General features: G+C 34.0%; 1 protein-coding gene across 14 annotated transcripts; it reads right to left on the bottom strand.

Moving 5' to 3' along the window:
- Positions 1-5,460: 5,460 nt before the first annotated feature.
- LOC112784393 (mitogen-activated protein kinase kinase kinase 1) lies at positions 5,461-15,749 on the bottom strand. Of its 14 annotated transcripts, none has more exons than XM_072231585.1 (9): positions 14,113-15,749; positions 13,326-13,410; positions 13,058-13,120; positions 11,921-12,078; positions 11,095-11,167; positions 10,905-10,964; positions 7,215-7,325; positions 6,721-6,960; positions 5,461-5,937 (listed from the first exon to the last, which is right to left on the bottom strand). In XM_072231585.1, the coding sequence occupies exons 1-8, from the start codon at positions 15,285-15,287 to the stop codon at positions 6,754-6,756; spliced, it is 1,932 nt and encodes a 643-aa protein (XP_072087686.1). In that variant the 5' UTR covers positions 15,288-15,749; the 3' UTR covers positions 5,461-5,937; positions 6,721-6,753. The 14 variants fall into 14 exon arrangements, with proteins under 14 accessions (XP_072087686.1, XP_025683357.1, XP_025683358.1 ...); XM_025827572.3 differs by having other exon boundaries at positions 5,461-6,257; positions 6,721-6,966; positions 11,083-11,167; positions 14,113-15,676; XM_025827573.3 differs by having other exon boundaries at positions 5,461-6,254; positions 6,721-6,966; positions 11,083-11,167; positions 14,113-15,676.
- Positions 15,750-21,415: the final 5,666 nt, after the last annotated feature.

The raw sequence follows: 21,415 nt of genomic DNA, 5'->3' as shown, positions 1-21,415 counted from the left end.
GAATGCATAGATTGAGGAAGAGATGAGAATGAACTTGATCCGGAGAATGCAACATCTCCTAAGCCCAATGAATTTCCCTATCTCTGATCTTACCCATTCTCTTTAATTCCGCTATTTATATTTATGCTCATCATCCCCATTCCCATTTAAATTCCTGCAAGTTTACTTTCATGCAATTTATATTCTGCAATTTACTTTCCGTCATTTACATTTCTTGTTATTTACTTTCCCGCCATTTTACTTTCTGCAACTCTCAACCCAACTTTGCTTAGTTCAACTAGAAAACTCCTCTAATTAAAGTTGCTCAACCAATCAATCCCTGTGAGATTTGACCTCACTCTATTGTGAGTTTTTACTTAACGACAATTCGGTATACTTGCCGAGGGAGATTTGTTGAGAGACAGATTTCCGTGCATCAGTGCGTATGCACGAGGGGTCTGTGCACGCACACCCTGTTGAGTGTGCTCGCACATATTCATGCGTGCGCTCAAGAGGAAAACTTTTACCCTGTGTACACACACCTCTATGCGTACGCACAAGTTGAGAAAACTCTTCTGGTGTGTGTGTACACACAACCCTATGCGTACGTACAAGGCCTGTTTTTCAAATAAAAACCTTATTTTCAATCGTTTTACCTTTCTAGTAAGCTTGTAAACTTTCATAACCCTTGTTTAGGATCCTTTAGCTTGTTTTAGGCTTTAAAACCTAGGAGAATACAATAAATGAGTAAAGTAGATATTTTTTAGTAATGAGTCTAGAAGACAGAGGCTTAGGTTTTCTGAAGTACTAGCAGGGTATTAGTGACGCAGTGCTGTATTAATGATGACATTGAGGATTTGAGAACTCCTAATGGTTATGACAAGTCATTGACTCGGTATTGAATGATGAACTTATTTGAAACTGTTTTTGAATAATATTGATAAGATGTAGGCATAAGGGCAGTGGTTCGTCCCGCTTAGGCTGAGTTGTAGGCATAGGGCGTGGGGCTCGTCCCGCTATGCTGAGGTGTGAGGGTTGTGGTTAAAGTCGCACTCACATACTTTTGGTTATAAGAATGGTCGAGCACTATATTTCAGGAAAAGTGTGCCAGACACTATATCCTAGGGGGTTCCCATTTTAAAACATATTCGAAAGCGACATTCCCATGGGAATGTGTCGGGTTGGCATTTGAACCAACAATATGATATCGCAATCAATAGGACAGGCATTCATCATGTGCATTTCCTATATGTTTGTATTGTTTTGCCTACTTGCATTGTTTGCCTAATTATATAACATGTATATATATATATATATGCTTCTTTATGTTCTTACTGTATATGTCTTATTACTTGTGAATTATTTGTTTGTATCTTTTTGTGTCTGGTACTGGTGTTGAGGAGGTTCAGTAGGTGGTGGCGATAGGGTCGCGTGGAGGTTAGGATGGTGCAGGGTATGGGATTATGGTGTTCATTTTGTTAGAAATTTCCTAAGCTAGATTACCCTTTTTCATTATGATTTTAAGTTATGATTTTACATTTAGTATTGCCTTAAGTTTGAATCTCAAGTTTGATGTGAAGTACTAGAATTGCCTTTGGCGTCCCAAAACCTTATATCTTACATTTTGGACACTGTTACCATGCTGAGAACCTCCGGTTCTCATACCATATTTTGTTATTTTTTTTAGATGCAGGTCGTCACCCACCTTGGTGAATTGCGAGACGGTAATAGAGCGGAGGATCTTTATCATTCTTTTAGGTTTATTTTGGATATTTTGTTGTAGTACTCTCACTTTTGTATCCTTATTACTTTGATGCCTTAGAGACTAAACTTGAGAGACAGGTTGTTTATGTTTGTACCTTTGTAAAATTCTGTTATATCTGTATATATCTAGTCAGTCTAAACTCTGCGAGCTACGGCTAGTACTCTATGACTAATATGCTTATATATCAACATATATTCGGTTATCTTGTACCTGTTTCTTATCCTTTACGCTTTTAGTTATCGTGTGAATGTTTGCGCTTTTCTGTTTCTGTTTTTGAGTTATAATTCTCCATCGGGCTTCTTGTATTATTATTTATCGTATAAGCCTTAGAACTGTCGTGCCACTTAGTTATCCTTTGATTTACGGCAAGAGGTAAGACTTAGGATAATTAGGGTGTTACCTGTGTATGATGGTTGATCTCTTAGTCCCCAACAATGACATCAATGTTTCAATTTTCTTACCAGAACTATTGGCAAAGATTGGGCTCGGAAAAAACGTAGACTGAAGCTCCTAGAAGCTTCTTCACATACTCTTGAGATGACGGTTGAGAAGTACCTGCAGTGGACTCTAATGCCATAGATAGCAGGTATTTTTGGGGAGTATGTGTCAAAATTGAATCAAATTATTTGAGGTATATAGGTATTTGTTGATTATCTGAGGCAACAGGTCATTTTAGAGTGGAGAATATTTTCCCCAAGTCATATAATAGTATCCCCCTAATGCAAGAGGTAGTTTCACATGGTAGAGGTTACCCTCTTGTATGAGCAGGATTTGCAATAGTGGGGAGCTTCAGATTGGGTCTAAGTGACCCGACTTGGGTCTGATTGCTTGTAGGAGCCTAGGAGGCTCTCTTGGCTTACTAGGCTCTTTGTATTAGGATTATCAACAACAATTAGTCCAAGTCTATTTTAAGAAGGAAGAACCTTACTCGAATATTTAGATCATTAGGACATGTGGGAACTAAACATTTATGGTAGTTCCATGTAGAGAATCCTGAAAAGTTAGTACGCTTTTGGCAGTCTAGTACGTTTGGTTTATATTCAAGTGCTCTTGGGCTCTCTCAAATCCTTAATGTTCTCGAACACAATGCAGGAGATGGTCTGTGATATTCTTTTTTCTCCGATGATAAAAGGGGAAAGGGGGGAGTAAAGCAAAAGTTTAGAGAATTGGGAGATAGGCCATAGAAAGATCAGATAAAACCCTTCATCCTCTCAAACACCATGAACTCCAAGTCTAACATGTCCACCTCAGATGGGTTCTAGAAATCAGGGGAAGACATGTGAATAGGAAAAAATTTGACCATTTCTTTGTTTTGATTTGCTCTACTTGCATATCATGGTTTATCGTGTATATCTTATGATCTGATATATGAGATATGAGTTGTATGGTTGTTCTTGTTGTAGTTTTTGTCATAGGTACATATGAGAATTAATGAAATATTTAAAGTTATACGTGTTCTATCATCATCAAAAAGAGGGAGATTGTTAGCTCCACAATATCTCAGAATGTAGTTTCATGATTAATAACTCCTCATATAATTTAATAATTCCATTAAAGTGCTATCGAACATTTGTTCAAGTATCAAATGTACTAAAGAAATTTTCCTTAAGTAAAATAAGTAATCTAGGTGTCTTCTAAATATGAGAAAGTCTAAATATCAAAGGACATATCAGAAGCCAAATTGAGTAAACAAGACTACCTCAGAAGTAGTCATGCTACCTTGAAAGCATTATAGCACACTTTAAAAACACAATTTTCTCATTCCCAATTGCAAATCTTTTGAAGGTGAGCCACTAGTTACCCCAGAAAGACATTAATGAAACTATATGTTTTGGTTCTAACGCTTAAATTTCAGGGTGCTCAACAAAACAAACTGTTCGGAGAAGCCTCCTCTCTCATTTGCTTAAAGCATACTATGAAGCTACCAAAAAGTGGAAAAGGGGGCGACACATACAAAAAGCATTTTGACATTCACCATCATTTTGACAAATTAAATGTATTTCTTATTCATTCTTCTATGAAGATTTTTTTTTTTTCAAATTGTAATTTAAACGATTTGTATGTTCACATCTTAGATCAAATTGCATTCTGGTAAACCTAAACTAGTTTGTGTTCATCTATAACATTCTTGAACAGTCTTAGAGCACCAAGAAAAGGGTTCGCAACTACGTTGTAAAGTTCGTGAATTCTTTATCATCTTGGTTATCACTCTTGTTCTTAAACTCAACAATTTTTCATTATAACCTGATCTGTTAGTGATTTCTAGCCTTGAAAAGGTTTAAGAAAAAGAAAATCTAAAGTTCTTAGGTTTAGCCATGGTCTAATAAGAGTCTTGTTTAAGAAGGTTAGAGAATATCTAAATTTTTTAGGTTCATAAGATATTCAATCCAAGTGACTTCTTAGCCTAAGAAGGCTTGAGGAAGGAATATCTAAGATTCTTAAATTGATGAGGAGGTAGTCTAAGTCACTTCACAATCTTAAGAAGACTAGAGAAAATAATATTTAATGTTCTTAAGTTGGTGGGATCTAATGCAAGTCTTTTTTGGAAAGGTCAATAGAATATTAAAGGTCCTTAGATTAGGTTGTGGTTCAGGTTGAGTCAAAATTGTTGCCTAAAATAGCTTGAGAAAATAATATCTAAATTTCTTATATTGAATTTCAGTTCAGTGTAAGTCAAAGCTATAGCCTGGGAAGACTTGATGGAAAGAATTATCAGTAGACACTTATTTTATTAATAGAACTCATAACTTTTCTTATATTGCTAAGTACATCTTAAGTCTTATCTTTTATCTTTTGCATTGTGTTTATTTTCTTCTAAAAGATCTTAATTTGTTCAAGTTTTGTAGATATCTCAAAAATTATTTCAACTGATCTGAAGTCTATTAAAGACCTGAAAAATCTTCTAGTAAAACCTTGTTTTAAAAATGAATAAATGATCCTTCACAATTCGTTGAAACAACTCTTATTCTTGAGAAGTTATATTCTTTTCAGTGACCTTAAAAGTTGTTTTAACTCGCGAAGAATGACTTGAATTGAAATACTAATAAACTCGACTGCATACAAAGTCATAAGACTTAGACAAATATTTTCAGTTCACGTATTTCAGGAGAATGTGTATGCACTATTCAAGCTCCCTCGTGCACCGTTAACTAATTTCAATAAACTACCTGTAACCGAGTCTATTTTGTAATATTACATAGTTACGGCCTCTAATATATCATTATACCTACAAAAATACACAAAAAAAATTAGCCACTAAAATCCAATATATATATATTATTTAACTCATTTTCAATATATATTTTATATTATAACATATTTTCTATATGAATGAATAATTTGATAATTAATCTTTTGTGTACCGCTAACATAGTGTAACCATCACATGACAAGCTAGTTATTGGTTAGTCATAACAAAATCATGTTAATTAATGACTCAGCTATGGTTTAATATTAATATTTTTTACTTCAATTAGTTTAGTGTCACCATCAATAATAGTTCACAATTTATAAACTATGGTGTGAGAGACAAACATCAATTACCTAATTAATAAACTAAGGAATATCATGATACAAGTATTCTGCTCCGTGAGATACAAATATCACGATTGGTTGATATTTAAATCTTCCACACCATCCACCACTCAGTTCATGCTATTAAATACCAGCTATAATAATTGGCAATTACATAAATAAGCATCAGAGAAGCTAAGATAGAAGAGAAGAAACAACTGCATACAATATGTTGAGAATTAGAACAATATTGAGAATTTATATGTATACATTATAGAAAAGCTCGTTAATGGAAGGTAATGACTATGTACAAATAATAGGTCAACACTTTTACAAATTACTCACACCTCCCAGAAGTTTAGCCTTCAAGCTCTCCCACCTGTTAACTAATAAATAGGAACACCTGGGTACGGCTCGACGTATATAAATGATCATCGATTAATTAGTTACACACATGTGGAGCATAATTCTCAAAAAATGATACCCAAATTGATATTTCTCTGGAGAGCTATATGAAGGTTAGATCCACAAGGGTGCTTAAAATAATGGTTGAAGTTACAAGTAAACAAACTCTGAACAGCACAACCGATCATCAGTTTCTACTACAATGCATCCTACGCCAACTCCAGCAACATGAAGACTGAACATTGGAGATATTTAAAATCCAATGGAGGACAGATCTGTCACCAAGAGAAAAAGAGAATAGAATAGAACAATGGAGAAGATGACATCGACCTATGCTGCAGTAATATGCAACAATGCAGCTTTGATGTTGGGAATTCCACAGAAGACAAGTTAGAAAGACTTTATTCCATTTCCGAAATTATTTTTCAGAAAGATGATTTGGTGCAAATAATGATACCAAGCTTGGTCCCCCACACAACTTAATACAAGGCTTTTGCGATCATATGTGCATCTGATTAGACACAGACTAAAATTTCAAGGATCTTCACATTGTCCCCATCCTTCAGGAAACCATCAAAATGGACTCTGAAAGCTTCTGACACCAACGAAAAGGACCTCAAAAGATGGAAATATTAGACAAACTACCAATGATGGAAAAGTTAGACACAATGGACTAGCCATTGGCTTGCCATATTTCCATTAACAGAAAATGCTGGCATGGCAAACATGTATGATGACATGTCAGTATTTTCTATTCAAAGAAACGTGAGTGGATTATTTTGTTAAACTTTACTATCTTCGTGGGGTCTTTTAATTTGTTGTTTCAATCTTTCAAGATTTTTATTGTCAGGAGTAAAATCTTTTAGAACATGGTTTACTGCCCCATCCTTAAAATAAAATAAGTAAATAAATCATGAGTAATGAATCGAAGTTCTTGAAAGGACGGATATCCATCAGAATAGTTTTCAACATGAATTCAAGTGTTATTGAAAACAAAAAAGAAAAGAACAAGGGGGGATACAAATTAGAAAAATAAGATCTGATCTAACAATCTTTACCTTCAGTATTTTTCATAGTTGGACATCACAGGTTTAACCCCGTCTTCTAGGAATGAAAGGAGATGCAGAGCCAGATGACTGAGAAAGTGACCGTTGGACAAATGAATGGGTTAAGAGTTGAGTAGCCGTGGGACGATCATCAGGATTCACTTTTAGGCACTGCAGGATGAAATCATTTGCATCTCTTGAAAGAGAATCAGGTACCGGAGGTGGTTCACCTTTTCCAATTCTAAACAGTGCCTGCATCTATTGCGACAAGATTCGTCAAATATTCAAATCTCAAAAGTTAACCACCAGCAATGCAATTTTACTGTGAAATTGTTACAGGTAAAAGAACAGGAATTTAAACCTAAAATCAGGTTGTGAAAACTTCGGTAGTTCCATTGAGAGAAAGGGGGAAAGCAAGAAGAAAAACAATGTTGGGTTATATGTATACCCATTGAATTTGGAAACCGTGACGGGAATGAAAGTGGTAATCATAATAGGATACATACGCATTCCAAGTGAGAATATGGGATTTTCCCCGTCAACATCTCCAACACAGTGCACCCCAAACTCCATATATCAGCTGGAAGCCCATAACCTCGGGCTTTTCCTTTCACAACCTGCATATTACAACAATAATCAATAGCCATCTAATGAAAGAGAATAAACCACTAATGAACATCTGAAAGAGCAGGATTTTTGTCCCCTCTACTTTGGAGGCTTGCCCAATATGTTCAAGGTTTCTATTCCCAAAGGCAAAATAAATGACTTTAAATTAGAATTGAGTGGATCGAATTCAACCCTAAAAGATAGCTCAAGGCGTGAAGGATATCCAAGATCTTATAAAGGCTACCTACATATTATCTTTAGGCAAATGGAAACTCTAAACACACCCTCTCATGCTCAAGACTATAAATCTGAAGCATGAAGTTTCCAAGACTTTGGGCATCTACTGGAAGCTCAATAACAAACATAGAATAAGTTTTGATACCATATTAGAATTGAGTAATCTTAACTCAACCCTAAAAGCTAACTCATGAGATAAAGGATGTCCAGGCTCCCAAAGGATATATAGGCCTTATCTCTATGTGATGAGGCACAAACACTATTAATTATGATAGAAACAAGTTGTTTGTTCCTTTTAAGCTAGTTTAGCAGGTTTATGAGTAGTAGGGCTAGACCTAGCTGCTGCCTATAAATACTAAGGATTAGTTACTTTTAGTCAGTTAGAGAAAAATCTGTTCAGTTTGTTAGTTCAGGAGAGGGAAATTCTCTCCAGAGTTGGTTCCAACAGTATACTTCAATAAGATCACAATCCCTAGTCAATCAATAAAATCCCTAATTCTGCTAGACCTCAGTTCCTATCAAATTACAAACAGAAAAGAATTCTTGAAAAAGAAACATAAATACAGAACCACTGCCATGAACTATGTCCATTAATTCATCACAATGGTCAAGACTTAATATGAATTTAAAACAAGAAACTAAACAAAACACAAAAAAAAAAAAAAAAAAAAAACAAATACAAATAGAAAAACAGAAAAATGTGAAATTCGGTAATAGTCTAGGACTGTCCAGAATAGCCCTGATGTTACTAAATCAACTGGAGAAAACTTACAGTCAATGTGAATAGATGCTTTTCTATATGTGCAAAACCTTGTAAATTTGTAATATAACAAGATCTTGATGCTATGCTCCATCGTTCCATAATTCTAACTTTCTAATAACCCTTTCAATAAGTGCAAAATAAGTCAACGTCCATGTTCGACATTGTATAGTAGGATTTCCATTTGAAACAATCATATTCTTGTTAGTTCCGAATCTCAAATTATGTTTTGAATTTTGATGATTAACAAATGACAAATATAAATTTAAAATTTCATCAATTCATTTCTAATGATCCGCTCAATCTCTTAAGTAATTAATTGCAAATCAGAAATGTATAAGACTTGAAAATGGTGTAATTAATGAACAAAAGAACATAAATCTCACTTCAATACACATCTCAAAGGCTACAAAAGCATGATTTCTAGACCTCAGATGCAGGATACAAGGACACAACTAGACCTCAGAAAAGCATTTAAATTCAACAGATATATTTTGGCTCCAAAGTATGAACTTGCTCAGTGAGCTAAAACACTGAAAAGAAATTATTTCTTACTCATCTTCTACATGTACAGAAAGGACTACCATATTTGCTAAAAGGACTATACCAGCCAAAAAGAAGCTTGTACTACTTGCACAATTTAAAAAATCAAGCTGTCCGTTATGAAGAAAGGATTTCCAACATCCCTTTTACCAAGGAACACTCTAAATACAAGATGAAGGACCCTATGAAGAACATAAAGATCCATTAAAAAACGAATTACTGCTGACTTGTTTTCAAAGTTGAAACATGAGTTCTTCATCATTCTTCATTTTTTGTGAACTCTTCATACCTCAATAGTCTTTTAAGTTTGTTTGTAATATATGTTAAACATAGTTTCATCATGCACCAGATTTACAAACAAAATCTAAGATAGTTCATATTTGTGATATATCTTGAAACAATAATTTCAGAAGCTGTAAAATGTTTTCATAACTTCTTTCTTGAAGCAATTTTAATAAGAATAATTTATAGTGTTTTCATGAGTGTGAGATCATGTTGTTTCCGCTCCTTAAAGGTAGCAGATCCAGTATTTGCTACCTTTTCGGCATCTGTAGAAAACTGTGGACGAATCTTGGATGGATAAGTGTGTTTCTCCATGTTAACAGTTTGAAAAGTAAGAAAACATGATGTTGCCATGTTGAGAAACTGTTATCGTCCAATTTCTCACTGATAGGAGCAATGGATGTTTTGGCAGAGGAATCAACAAGAGTGAGGGACATAGGTTTAGTATCAAGAACAAAAAAGAAAAATTGAGGCTCTTCATACCATGGAAGAGCTTGAGATGGAACCAATAACAGACCTTGAATGATCTGTTTGAACACGAAGAACTAAAAGCAACCGAGCTGGTAGAAGAAAGAGCGCAAGGAAGATGAGTGAAAAGCGAAGAGTATGAACATTCAATATCACTTGAGTATTGTGTTTACAATCTGTGTATTAATCACAATAGTAGTGCAGTATCTATCTTCGTCTTCTATTATCTTCTATCTTCTTCTTCTTTTATCTTTTATCTTTTATCTTTTTCTTTTATATATATTATATAAAGAGGATATTGGAGTAGTTTGGTGTCCAACTTTCTTTCCTAAAATACCCTTCATTAAGTATAATCTATTAAAAAAATTATTGTTATTTCAATGACTTGAACCCAAGACATTTTAGCTAACTTATAAAAAGCTTGCCATGACAACTAATTCTATTTTTATTATGTTTTAGCATATATTTAATATATAAAAAGTGGACATAAAGTAGTTGATCACCATTACATAGCATACTAGACCACCAATACATAGCACATTAGTATACTTAAATTATTGATACACTAGTATACATAGCACACTAGACCACCAATACACAGAGCTGATTAGCAACTAACCACTAGCTAACAGCTTACTAATTCTAGAAAGTCGTTGATCATAACCCACTCTATTTAACCGTATTGTCATCTTCCTTTACAATATCAAGATAAGTGTCGGTATTTGTTTTAAATTTCAATCAAATCCTAAACAATCTCATTTTATTTTTGTTAAAAGGATTTTGAGATATTTGAAAGATACTACCGATCTTGGTCTATGGTATAAAAAAGATACATGTACTAAGATCATGCGATATACAGAAATTGACTTTGCAGGAGATAAGGGTGACAGAAAAAGCACTAGTGGAAGTTGATGTTTCTTTGTAAATTGTCTTATTACTTGCAGAAACAATAAGCAAAATGCTGTTGCACTATCAACTGCTAAAGCAAAGTATGTAGCTACCACAAGTTGTTGCAAACAAGTCCTATGGATCAAAAATCAACTTGAGAACTACTTACTAAGGTACTCCAAGATCCCTATCTTATGTGATAATACAAGTGTCATATGTAATGCAAAAAATCATGTCATCATATTAGACATCATGTTCACAAAAGTTTAATTAGATGAAGACCATTGAAAATTCACATATGAGCAAAGCAAGGATATACTCCAATAACATGTTAAGTCCACCTAGCTTATGATAGTTGTATGACACGTTACTTTCATTCAAAAGGTGTCATTAGACAAGATTAAAGGCAAACCTCTGGGGCCATCCAAAATGCTGTTCCCTTCATTGATTTAACATCATTCAATTTGGTTGCCTAAACACGAGGCACAAAACAGCTTTAGAAAACATAAATAATTTGGAAATGAAAATTGTTCAGATATCTGAAAGAAAAAGTACTAAAAGAAAAAGAAAAGGAAGAGAGGAGCATCAACTGAAAAGGTAACCTTTGCCAATCCAAAATCGGCAAGCTTGACAGATCCATTTGCATCCACCAATATATTTGCACATTTAATATCCCTTTGATTCAGAGGAAAATGATTAAGTTACACTTACAAAGAGGACATAAATGACACAAACACAATCAAGATGTTAAAGAAATTGGGTTTAACCCAATGATACAACTCTACTCAAGTACTCATCAAATTTTCAAAAAATGGAACTCCTTTCACATGACTTTTATGTTAGGCAGTTTCAAGTTTCAATGACAAGTGGAAATGTTCTTTATACTCTACATCATCAGCTCAAGGCTTCTGCATTTAGTGAATCCCTCAAATTTGTTAACCTTGACCTAGTCTACATTGATGGAAAGGATTTTGCCTTTTTAAGAAATAAATACTCAAGAAAAGTTTGAAGTAATCAATTATTGTAAAAGCACTAGTCCTCCAAAAATAGTATAATGCATATTAGCATATAAGGGTATTTTTGTCTAGGGAAATGAAAGGATAGCAAGCACAACTCAATGAGAAAAACATTTTCTACCGCATAAAACTTTCATCTTCCTCTCTAGTTTGGCTTAATATATGGAACAATTTGTAGTCCAGAGTAAGTGATCAACAATAACAAGAAGAAAAAGAAACACAAATACAACAATAACAATAACAATAAAAGAATATTTATATTGCACTTTTGACCAGCAAGCAAAAGTACAAGATTCTTTGAAGCAAGGAAGTCAATGACCACAAACATGACTCATGACTCTTGGCCAAGACTACCTTACACTAAAGTTATTTACACCACAAAAAAAATAAATAAAATAAATTCTGGGATCACCTGTGGATGACATTTCTATCATGAAGATACTTTAGGCCGTGCAGAATCTGTCTGGTATATGCAGATACTTGGGAATCTCGAAGGGTATACCTATGGTAGAGGCTTGCAAGAGAACCTTTGGTTACAAGCTCAAGAAAGATATACAGCTTTGAGTCATCCTGCAATAAATGGCATGCAAATTGAGGTACAAACTACAATATAACCAAGACTGTAGTTATAGGGTGACAATACAAGCTAACGAAAACAAAAAGATCAATATACAATAGGACAGTGAAGATTTAGCTAGACTTGTCCATAACTGATGAACTCAGAATCTGAATTTGACAACAGCCAGAATGATAACTAAAGCTTTACTCATGAAACCAATTGATGGTATTGGGATCCTAGTTATCTATATAGTTTTTCAACCAGCATACCTTAAAAATCAAGGAATATCATATATGATCTCTTAAGATTGATTAGTATTGATATTTATTTTTCTTTCATGATTATTTCCATAATAGTACCATTATAGAAAGGGCAGCACCCAAACAGTGTAACATAGGTAGCATAACCTAATAAAAGTATCAATGGTTGATTACATAACATGAACCTGTGACCTTGAGGTTAGAGACAACTCAAGCATTGTTCCAAGGCTCACCTTCTTAATAGTACTATTATAACTAGGGATTAAATGCTATCTAGTATCTACTTTAAAACATCCGGTGACATCAAATTTTTTATTCATATCAATCTGTTCATCAACTATATTCTCTCTTTTATCCTTCTCTTTCTAAACTCCAAAATCTCAAAATGGTATGAGAATGATACCATCCTCCACCCCTAATTTCAGTATTGTGGATCCTTGTGAAGAGTAAAACTCATGGCCTATCATGACATAACATAATAGACCCATATGTTTACTCGAGGGGAAAGCATTGTCCAGAATATAAACTAATTCTCACCCTAGCAGCAATTTTTCCACTATACTTGCAAGCATACAGTTAAAATGATTTACAAGTAAGACTAAGTTATTATATTTTCATAACAATCTGTAATTAAAATGTTCAACATGGATTCAATAATGGTACACAACGAAATAACAAATTGAACATATAAAGAAACAGAAGGAAAAAGAAACCATAGAAAGAGAAGTACCATTTCTGTACCATAGTATTGAACTATATTCTCATGTTGAAACTGACTCAAAAGTGCAATCTCCTGGGACAGAGGAAGAAAGAGCACAATGAGGGGAAAAATATAGCAGGACAAATATTAGTGACAGTAGACAAACTAGGTTAGAAAACTTTCGCATCTTTTTTAATTTTTTATTTTGCATTAATGAATTCCATAAGGCATGAGGTGGAACAGAAAACCATAAAAACAAAAATGATAAAGAAATAGAGAGAGAGCAAGCCTATTGTACCTGTTCCAATTGATAGACACTTTGCTTTCCCTGATTCCCTTGATCAAGCAGTGAAACTTCTTTTACAGCAAAGAAGAACCCATCCCTACATTGATAATCAGAAGGTATGAAAATCATGTAAGTAGCACTTATGTAACTTAGAATTTGTGCAAAAAAAAGACTCCATTTATTTTAAGAGCTCTATACATAAACAAAATCAAAAGATGAAGCATGTGAAAACTCATTACATTATATTTATTCCTCACAAATCACAATAAGCTCGTAGGATGAATGCCTTTCAAGAAATTTTGTCAATCTGATTAAACAGTACTTTTATATTTTCAATAGTTTCCCATACCTATGGTTTTAAATACATAAGAGGCAAACCATTAAACTTTTTGCTGGCATTGAAGTCACCTATGTTCAGCGCATTAATTTAACTATACTAAATTTACAACTATGTGACAGTTCAACCAGTGTCATCATTCTTGTAAATTTCCTATTCAGGATGAGCAATAGATGGATAATAGAAATTACTTATAACATTCTAAATGGATAACATATTAACATTATATTAAAACTTCAATATGAAGGTCGCATACTAGAGCAAATCGTAAAGCAGTAAAAAGGTTTACAAATCTAAAATTTTGATAAAAATATATTCCCTGGAATCCTAACTAACTATTCCATTGAAGGGAAACATAGCACAACTCTTCACAACAGATTATAGATAAGGTTGTTATTGTGGTAAAAACAGAAACAGATAATGATAAACCAATTAATATGATTAAGAGTTGAGAACACTCACCCTGCAATTCCTTCGTAGACAGACCCAAAGGAACCGCGACCCAAAAGATCACCCTTCTGCCAGTGGGTAATAATACGCTTAAATCTTCCATTAGGAGATATATTATTGGACCTAGGATCCGTGGTAGTGCTAGAAGAATCATCTCCATTCGAAGTTGTGAAAGAACATGACCCAGTAAGCTCCGCAACAATCTCTGCGAATCTCAATGCATTCTCTTCTTCTTCTTTCTTCCCATCACCCCCTCTACCTCCTTCCTCTTCCTCTTCCTCTTTTTCTCTATTCTCTAATTCACCATGCAATCCTCGATGATCATCATCTGAATCACTGAATTCCACGAAATTCTCCTTCCCTTCACCTTGTGGAGCAAAATCCCTCAACAGGTCCCATGTGAAGGACGCGTTGTCCACAACCGAAACCCTACTCCCCGGCGCTGGTTTCAGCATAGGGGGCCGAAAGCCCTTGATACCTCCGCCACTGCCACTGCCACTGCTGCGGCCACTATCAGCAGTTACAGTAGTGTTGTAGTTTCCGCGATCACCGCCGTCTTTTACAGATTCATCAGAAGCCCAGACCGGAACGCTATCCTCGCAATTATCCCCAACTTCAACTCCATCATCTCCGCCAACGCAACCACCGAGAGTGAAGCAACTTCTGCAAGCAATCTCTTGAACGCATTGATCAGAAACCGAAACCGGATTAGGAGCCTTAGGTTGGGAACTATCCCCAAATTGACCTTCCTTCATCCCAATTTCTTCACTCTCCTTGACTTCATCCAAGTCGCGAAGCTTCAACCTCGGAAGAATATCCGAAGAAGACCGAACCTTCATGGCCTCCCAAGCCGCCGCGGGAATTGCGAAGTCCTCTGGGCCAGAGAGGCCGAGGCTCTGACAAATCCGGTCGAACTCGCCCTCGACGCCCTCGATTCTGAAGCTCTTGTGATCGTAGAACTCCATCGAGCGCGTGTAGAGCACCGAAACGCCGCCGCCGGAAGAGGAGGAAGTGGAGTAGTCATCGAACGACGAAGACGATGAGCCGGCGTCGTAATCGAAGTGCTTGGCGGCGTTGCGGCGCTCGAGACGTGGCTTCGACATTCGGGCCTTCTTGGGATCCACGCCCATGCCGTCTTGCTTCTTATTATTATTCCTACGGCCTAAAAATCGTGGTAAGTGATTCATGGCGAGTTAAATCCATCTAATGAAAACTCAAAACAGTGTTGTTGATGGGATTTCGCGTTTTGAATAGTTTCTCTTCTTTGGATTTCGAATGTTTTTTTGCGAAGCGTTTTGATCGAAATCGGGGTTTCGTGCGCTGAGGAAGAGAGAAAAAAAAAAGGAAAAAGCGTTGCAAATGGAGAAAAAGGGGGTTTCAGTGGCGAGAGACTGTATGCGTATAATGGTAAACGGCGATGAAGATAGAGGGCCTGGGGGGAGAGAGAAAACGCGGTGCCACGTTTACCGTAAAAGCGTGACTTGGGTTGGCGACTTGGCGTCCAGTTTTCCCTCTGTGCATGCAAATGTAGTTGTAAAAAGAGTAAACTACCAACCCTCTCTACATTTCGTAAAATGACAATGCGATCGGTCACCATAAAAATAATGCACTACGGTCTTGGTCTTTTACTTTTTTTTTTTTTTTCTTTTAACGAAAGATAGGAGACGTGAACTCGCAACCTCTTAATTGAGTATGGAGAGATTATGCCATTTGAACTATTACTCATTGACTTTGTCTTTTACTTCTTTGTTCGTTAACTTTAAACGAAAAATACTAACCTATCAAATTCAAAAATGGATAAAGGCCTAATTATCTTTAAATTTAAATTGATTAAAAATTTATTTGTTTTTATTCTTTAAATGATATTATTTAAAAAAATTTATTTATTATATTAATATTCTTTTTTTAATAAATTATTGAATATATGATGTAATAAGTACAAATTAATTAATAAATTATTTAAATTTAAAAATATTATTTATTATAAAACTAAATAAATAATTTTTAAATATAATTTTTAAATATATAAATAATAAATATTAAAATACAGTTAATACATTAATAATAATAATCTTATAATATAATATTAGTATTATAATTTAGATAATTCTCACAATAAAATAAAAAATAATAAACACATTATTTGATATATAATAAATTTTTTTTGAGTTTTTCTCGGTTTAAAACTAAATTAATAATTCTATTTAATATCTTTGCACTAAAATACACCATGAGGAGGCTACTAATACTAAATAAAATAAAACATAATATATATATATATCTATATATATATATATATATATATATATATATATATATATTATGAATAATACATATTCTCATAAGGTATAGATCCATAAAGATTTATCAATATAAGAATAATATGGATTAACTAAATTTTATGTATATTAAAATTTAATTAAATGTTACATATATTTTACTCAAAATATTATTCATAGATTAATAATATTATTGTTATTTTGAGTTTGCTGAGTTTATAAATGGTCTCTATAATATATATATTATGTTTTATTTCATTTAGTATTAGACTATTAGTAGCCTATTCATAGTGTATTTTAGTGCCAAGATATCAAATAGAATTATTAATTTAGTTTAAAAAGATAAAAAAAATTAAATTTGTTATTACTCAAAAAGTTTTTACTATATATCAAATAATGTATTCATTAGTTTTTATTTTATTGTGAAAATTATTTAGATCATAATATTAATAGTATATCATAGGATTATTATTATTAATGTATTAACCGAATTTTAATATTTATTATTTATATATATATAAATTATATTTGAGAATTATTTATAACAAATGATATTTTTAAATTTGAATAATTTATTAATTAGTTTGTACTTATTATACCATATATTCAATAATTTATTAAAAAAAAGAATATTAATATGATGAATAAAAAATTTTAAAAAATATTATTTAATGAATAGGGACAAATAAACCCCTAACCAATTTAAATTTAGAGACAATTAGGCCCTTATCCATTTTTGAACCTGACACGTCAGCATTTTTCGTTCAGAGTTGACGGAAAAACACCCACAGGGACCGCGTTGGGTCACGAAAGTAAAAGATAGGGACTGAAGTGAAACGTTTTTATAGTGAGGGGTCGCGTTGTCATTCTGAGAAATGAAAAGGGGCCGAGTTGGTAGTTCATTCTTGTAAAAATGGAACTGATATTAGGATATTAATTTATTGGTTTATTAGTTTAATCGATAAATTATTGGACTGATAAAATTAGTTTTAGGTAAATAAAAAATATAAAATTGTCAAAAATTTAAAAGATTTAAAATACATATTTTTATCAATATTTTAAGAATAACTAATTTTTAAATTTTAAAGATAACTAATATAAAAATAGACATGAAATTAATTAGTATTATTACAATAATATTTTAATTAGACACAATAAAGATAATAATTCATAAACTATATCTAAGGAGTGATTTCAAAATCGGAATATGTTTTTTCGTTTGACAAATGTGGAGTTACATTCTGATTAGTTTCATTTTGATTTGCATTTTTCACAAAATTATTAACTCTGTTATCATTCCGATCATCTTCTAAATCTAATTGATCTAGCATTATAGATAATATTTTTACAAATTAAGACAAAACAATAATATAAAATATCTTATAAAGTATATCAAAATCATAATTGATCATAATTCATAAATAAATAAAAGAAAGCATACCTAAATCATCTAAAAGTGATTGAAGAGACATATTTGCAAGATCATTTCATAAAGCATCAATTTCTTTAGGAGTTAAAAATGGTTGTTGATGAGCGGATATTTTATACGCTTTTTGGGGATAATTTCATATAGTTTAGAGTATGTTTTAGTTAGTTTTTAGTCTATTTCTAGTAGTTTTTAGGAAAAATTCATATTTCTGGACTTTACTATGAGTTGTGTGTTTTTCTGTAATTTCAGGTATTTTTCTGGCTGAAATTGAAGGAGCTGAGCAAAAATCTGATTCAGGCTGAAAAAGGACTGCTGATGCTGTTGGATTCTGACCTCCCTGCACTCAAATTGGATTTTCTGGAGCTACAGAACTCGAAATGGCATGATTTCAATTGCATTGGAAAGTAGACATCCAGGGCTTTCCAGCAATATATAATAGTCCATACTTTGTACAAGGATAGACGACGTAAACTGGCGTTCAACGCCAGTCCTCTGCCCAATTCTGGCGTCCAGCGCCAGAAAAGGATCAAAAACTGGAGTTGAACGCCCAAACTGGCACAAAAACTGGCGTTCAACTCCACAAATGGCCTCTGCACGTGAATTGCTTAAAGTCTCAGCCCCAGCACACACCAAGTGGGCCCCAGCACACCAAGTGGGCCCCAGAAGTGGATCTCTGCATCATCCATCATAGTCCACTCATATTTTGTAAACCTAGGCTACTGGTTTAGTATTTAAACAACTTTTAGAGACTTATTTTGTATCTCATGACATTTCAGATCTAAACTTTGTATTCTCTGACGGCATGAGTCTCTAAACCCCATTGTTGGGGGTGAGGAGCTCTGCTATGTCTCGATGAATTAATGCAAGTATTTCTGTTTTCTATTCAAACACGCTTGTTCCTATCTAAGATGTTCATTCGCGCTTAACTGTGATGAAGGTGATGATCAGTGACATTCATCACCTTCCTCAAACCATGAACGTGTGCCTGACAACCACCTCCGTTCTATATCCGATTGAATGAGTATCTCTGAGATCTCTTAATCAGAATCTCCGTGGTATAAGCTAGAACTGATGGCGGCATTCATGAGAATCCGGAAAGTCTAAACCTTGTCTGTGGTATTCCGAGTAGGATTCAAGGATTGAATGACTGTGACGAGCTTCAAACTCCTGAAGGCTGGGCGTTAGTGACAGATGCAAAAGGATAGTAAATCCTATTCCAACCGGATCGAGAACCAACCAGTGATTAGCCGTGCTGTGACAGAGCGCGTGAGCGTAGTTTTCACTGGAAGGATGGAAGGTAGCCATTGACAACGGTGATCCACCAACACACAGCTTGCCATAGGAGGACGTGTGTGCGTGAATCAGAAGACAGAGGAAAGCAGAGATTCAGAAGACAAAGCATCTCCAAAACTCCAACATATTCTCCATTACTGTACAACAAGTAACTTTTAATTTATGCTCTACTGGTTACTCACAATTCAATTGATAAACATAATTGACTTCCTGACTAAGATTTACAAAATAACCATAGATTGCTTCAAACCAACAATCTCCGTGGGATTCGACCCTTACTCACGTAAGGTATTACTTGGACGACCCAGTGCACTTGCTGGTTAGTGGTACGCGTTGTGAAAAGTGTGATTCACAATTCGTGCACCAAGTTTTTGGCGCCGTTGCCGGGGATTGTTCGTGTTTGAACAACTGACGGATTATTTTGTTGCTTAGATTAGGAAAAATCTTTCTTTTTTTTTTTTGGTTTAGAGTCTTTTATTATTTATCCCTTGTTAAAATACTTTAAACTTATAGCTCAGTTATTTAGAACGTGGTGTTTATGTTCATGATAATTGGCTATCATATTTTTTAAAAACTTTTTCAAAAATAATTTTTCTATTAAATCCTGTGCCAAACTTTAAGTTTGGTGTTTTCAAAAATAATCTTTCTTAAAATTTTTGAAGGTCCCATAACTCATTTGGCTAGAGCGTTAATCTGTGTTCTTGGTAATTGGGTTAGAATCTTTTATACTCTTTTCAAAACCTTCTTTTTCAAAAATATTTTTTCTATTAAATCTTGTGCCAAACTTTAAGTTTGGTGTTTTCTTGTTTATTTCCCTTTGATTTTCGAAAATTTTGGTTTCGTTTTCTAAAAATTTTAAGTTTGGTGTTCTTCCTTCATGTTCTTGTGTTCTTGTGAGTCTTCAAAGTGTTCTTGAGTTTTCCCTGTGTCTTGATCTTAAAATTTTTAAGTTTGGTGTTCCTTGGTGTTTTCCCTCCAAATTTTTCGAAAACAAGGAGCATTAGATCTAAAAATTTTAAATCTTGTACTATCTTATTGTTTTTCTCTCTCCTCACTAAATTCAAAAAAAAAAATATCTTTTCAAAATATCTCTTCTAACTTCCTAACTTCTTATCTTTTCAAAATTTGTTTCAACTAACCAACTAACTTTTTGTTTGTTTCTTAACTTTTTCAAAACTACCTAACTAACTCTCTCTCTCTCTAATTTTCGAAAATATCTTCCCTCTTTTTCAAAAAAAAAAAAAAATTTTTTAACTAATTAATTTTTATTTTCTTTTACGAAAAAAAAAAATATTTAACTTCAAAATTCAAATTCTTTTTAGTTATTTTATTTTATTTAAGTATTTACTTCTTATAAAATAAAATAAATAAAAAGGTAAATCAGTCCAAGTTATATCCATAGATCCATCATGGACATAAGTGGAAATGAACAGTCCAGGAGGACTCTGGGGTCATATTCTAACCCCTCTACTGCTTCATATGGGAGTAGCATCTGCATACCCTCCATTGGAGTCAGTAGCTTTGAGTTGAATCCTCAGCTCATTATCATGGTGCAGCAAAGTTGCCAGTATTCCGGTCTTCCACAGGAAGAACCTACAGAGTTTCTGGCACAATTTTTACAAATTGCTGACATAGTACATGATAAGAAAATAGATCAGGATGTCTACAGACTATTACTGTTTCCATTTGCTGTAAAAGATCAAGCTAAGAGGTGGTTAAATAACCAACCTAAGGCCAGCATAAGAACATGGAAACAGCTGACAGAAAAATTCCTGAATCAATATTTCCCTCCAAAAAGGATGACACAGCTAAGGCTGGACATCCAAGGCTTTAAACAAGGAGATAATGAATCTCTTTATGATGCCTGGGAGAGATACAGAGAGATGCTACGAAAATGCCCCTCTGAAATATTTTCAGAGTGGGTTCAGTTAGACATCTTCTACTATGGGCTTGCAGAAGGAGCTCAGATGTCTCTAGATTACTCAGCTGGTGGATCTATCCATATGAGAAAGACAATTGAAGAGGCTCAAGAGCTCATTGATACAGTTGCCAGGAATCAGCATCTGTATCTAGGCAGCAACCCTTCCATGAATGAAGAGGTTAAAACAGTAACTGCTGAATTCAGTACTGTAAAACAAGCTGCTGAATTCAATCAGCAATTAGATTTTCTAACAAAGCAGCTAGCTGAATTCAAAGACAGGTTACAGGAGACAAGGATAGCTAATATACATATGGACGAACAGTTTAAGCAAACAAAGCAGCAGCTATCAAAGCAACTAGCAGAAGAATGCCAAGCAGTTCAATTAAGAAGTGG

This window comes from Arachis hypogaea, chromosome 20, assembly GCF_003086295.3.
Source record: "Arachis hypogaea cultivar Tifrunner chromosome 20, arahy.Tifrunner.gnm2.J5K5, whole genome shotgun sequence".
In the NCBI taxonomy this organism is placed as follows: Eukaryota; Viridiplantae; Streptophyta; class Magnoliopsida; order Fabales; family Fabaceae; genus Arachis; species Arachis hypogaea.
Note: the sequence above shows the minus strand (reverse complement) of the source record. Positions and strands in the feature narration are given on the sequence as shown.

Bases quoted from the DNA above. Each gene is read 5' to 3' on its own strand.
- LOC112784393 (XM_025827570.3), bottom strand. From the start codon at position 15,287: ATGAATCACTTACCACGATTTTTAGGCCGTAGGAATAATAATAAGAAG. The intron at 12,079-13,057 runs GTACTTCTCTTT...CATTTATTGCAG, and splicing joins AATACTATGGTACAGAAATG to GATGACTCAAAGCTGTATAT. The intron at 10,965-11,082 runs GTTGATGCTCCT...CCTCGTGTTTAG, and splicing joins TGGCAAAGGTTACCTTTTCA to GCAACCAAATTGAATGATGT.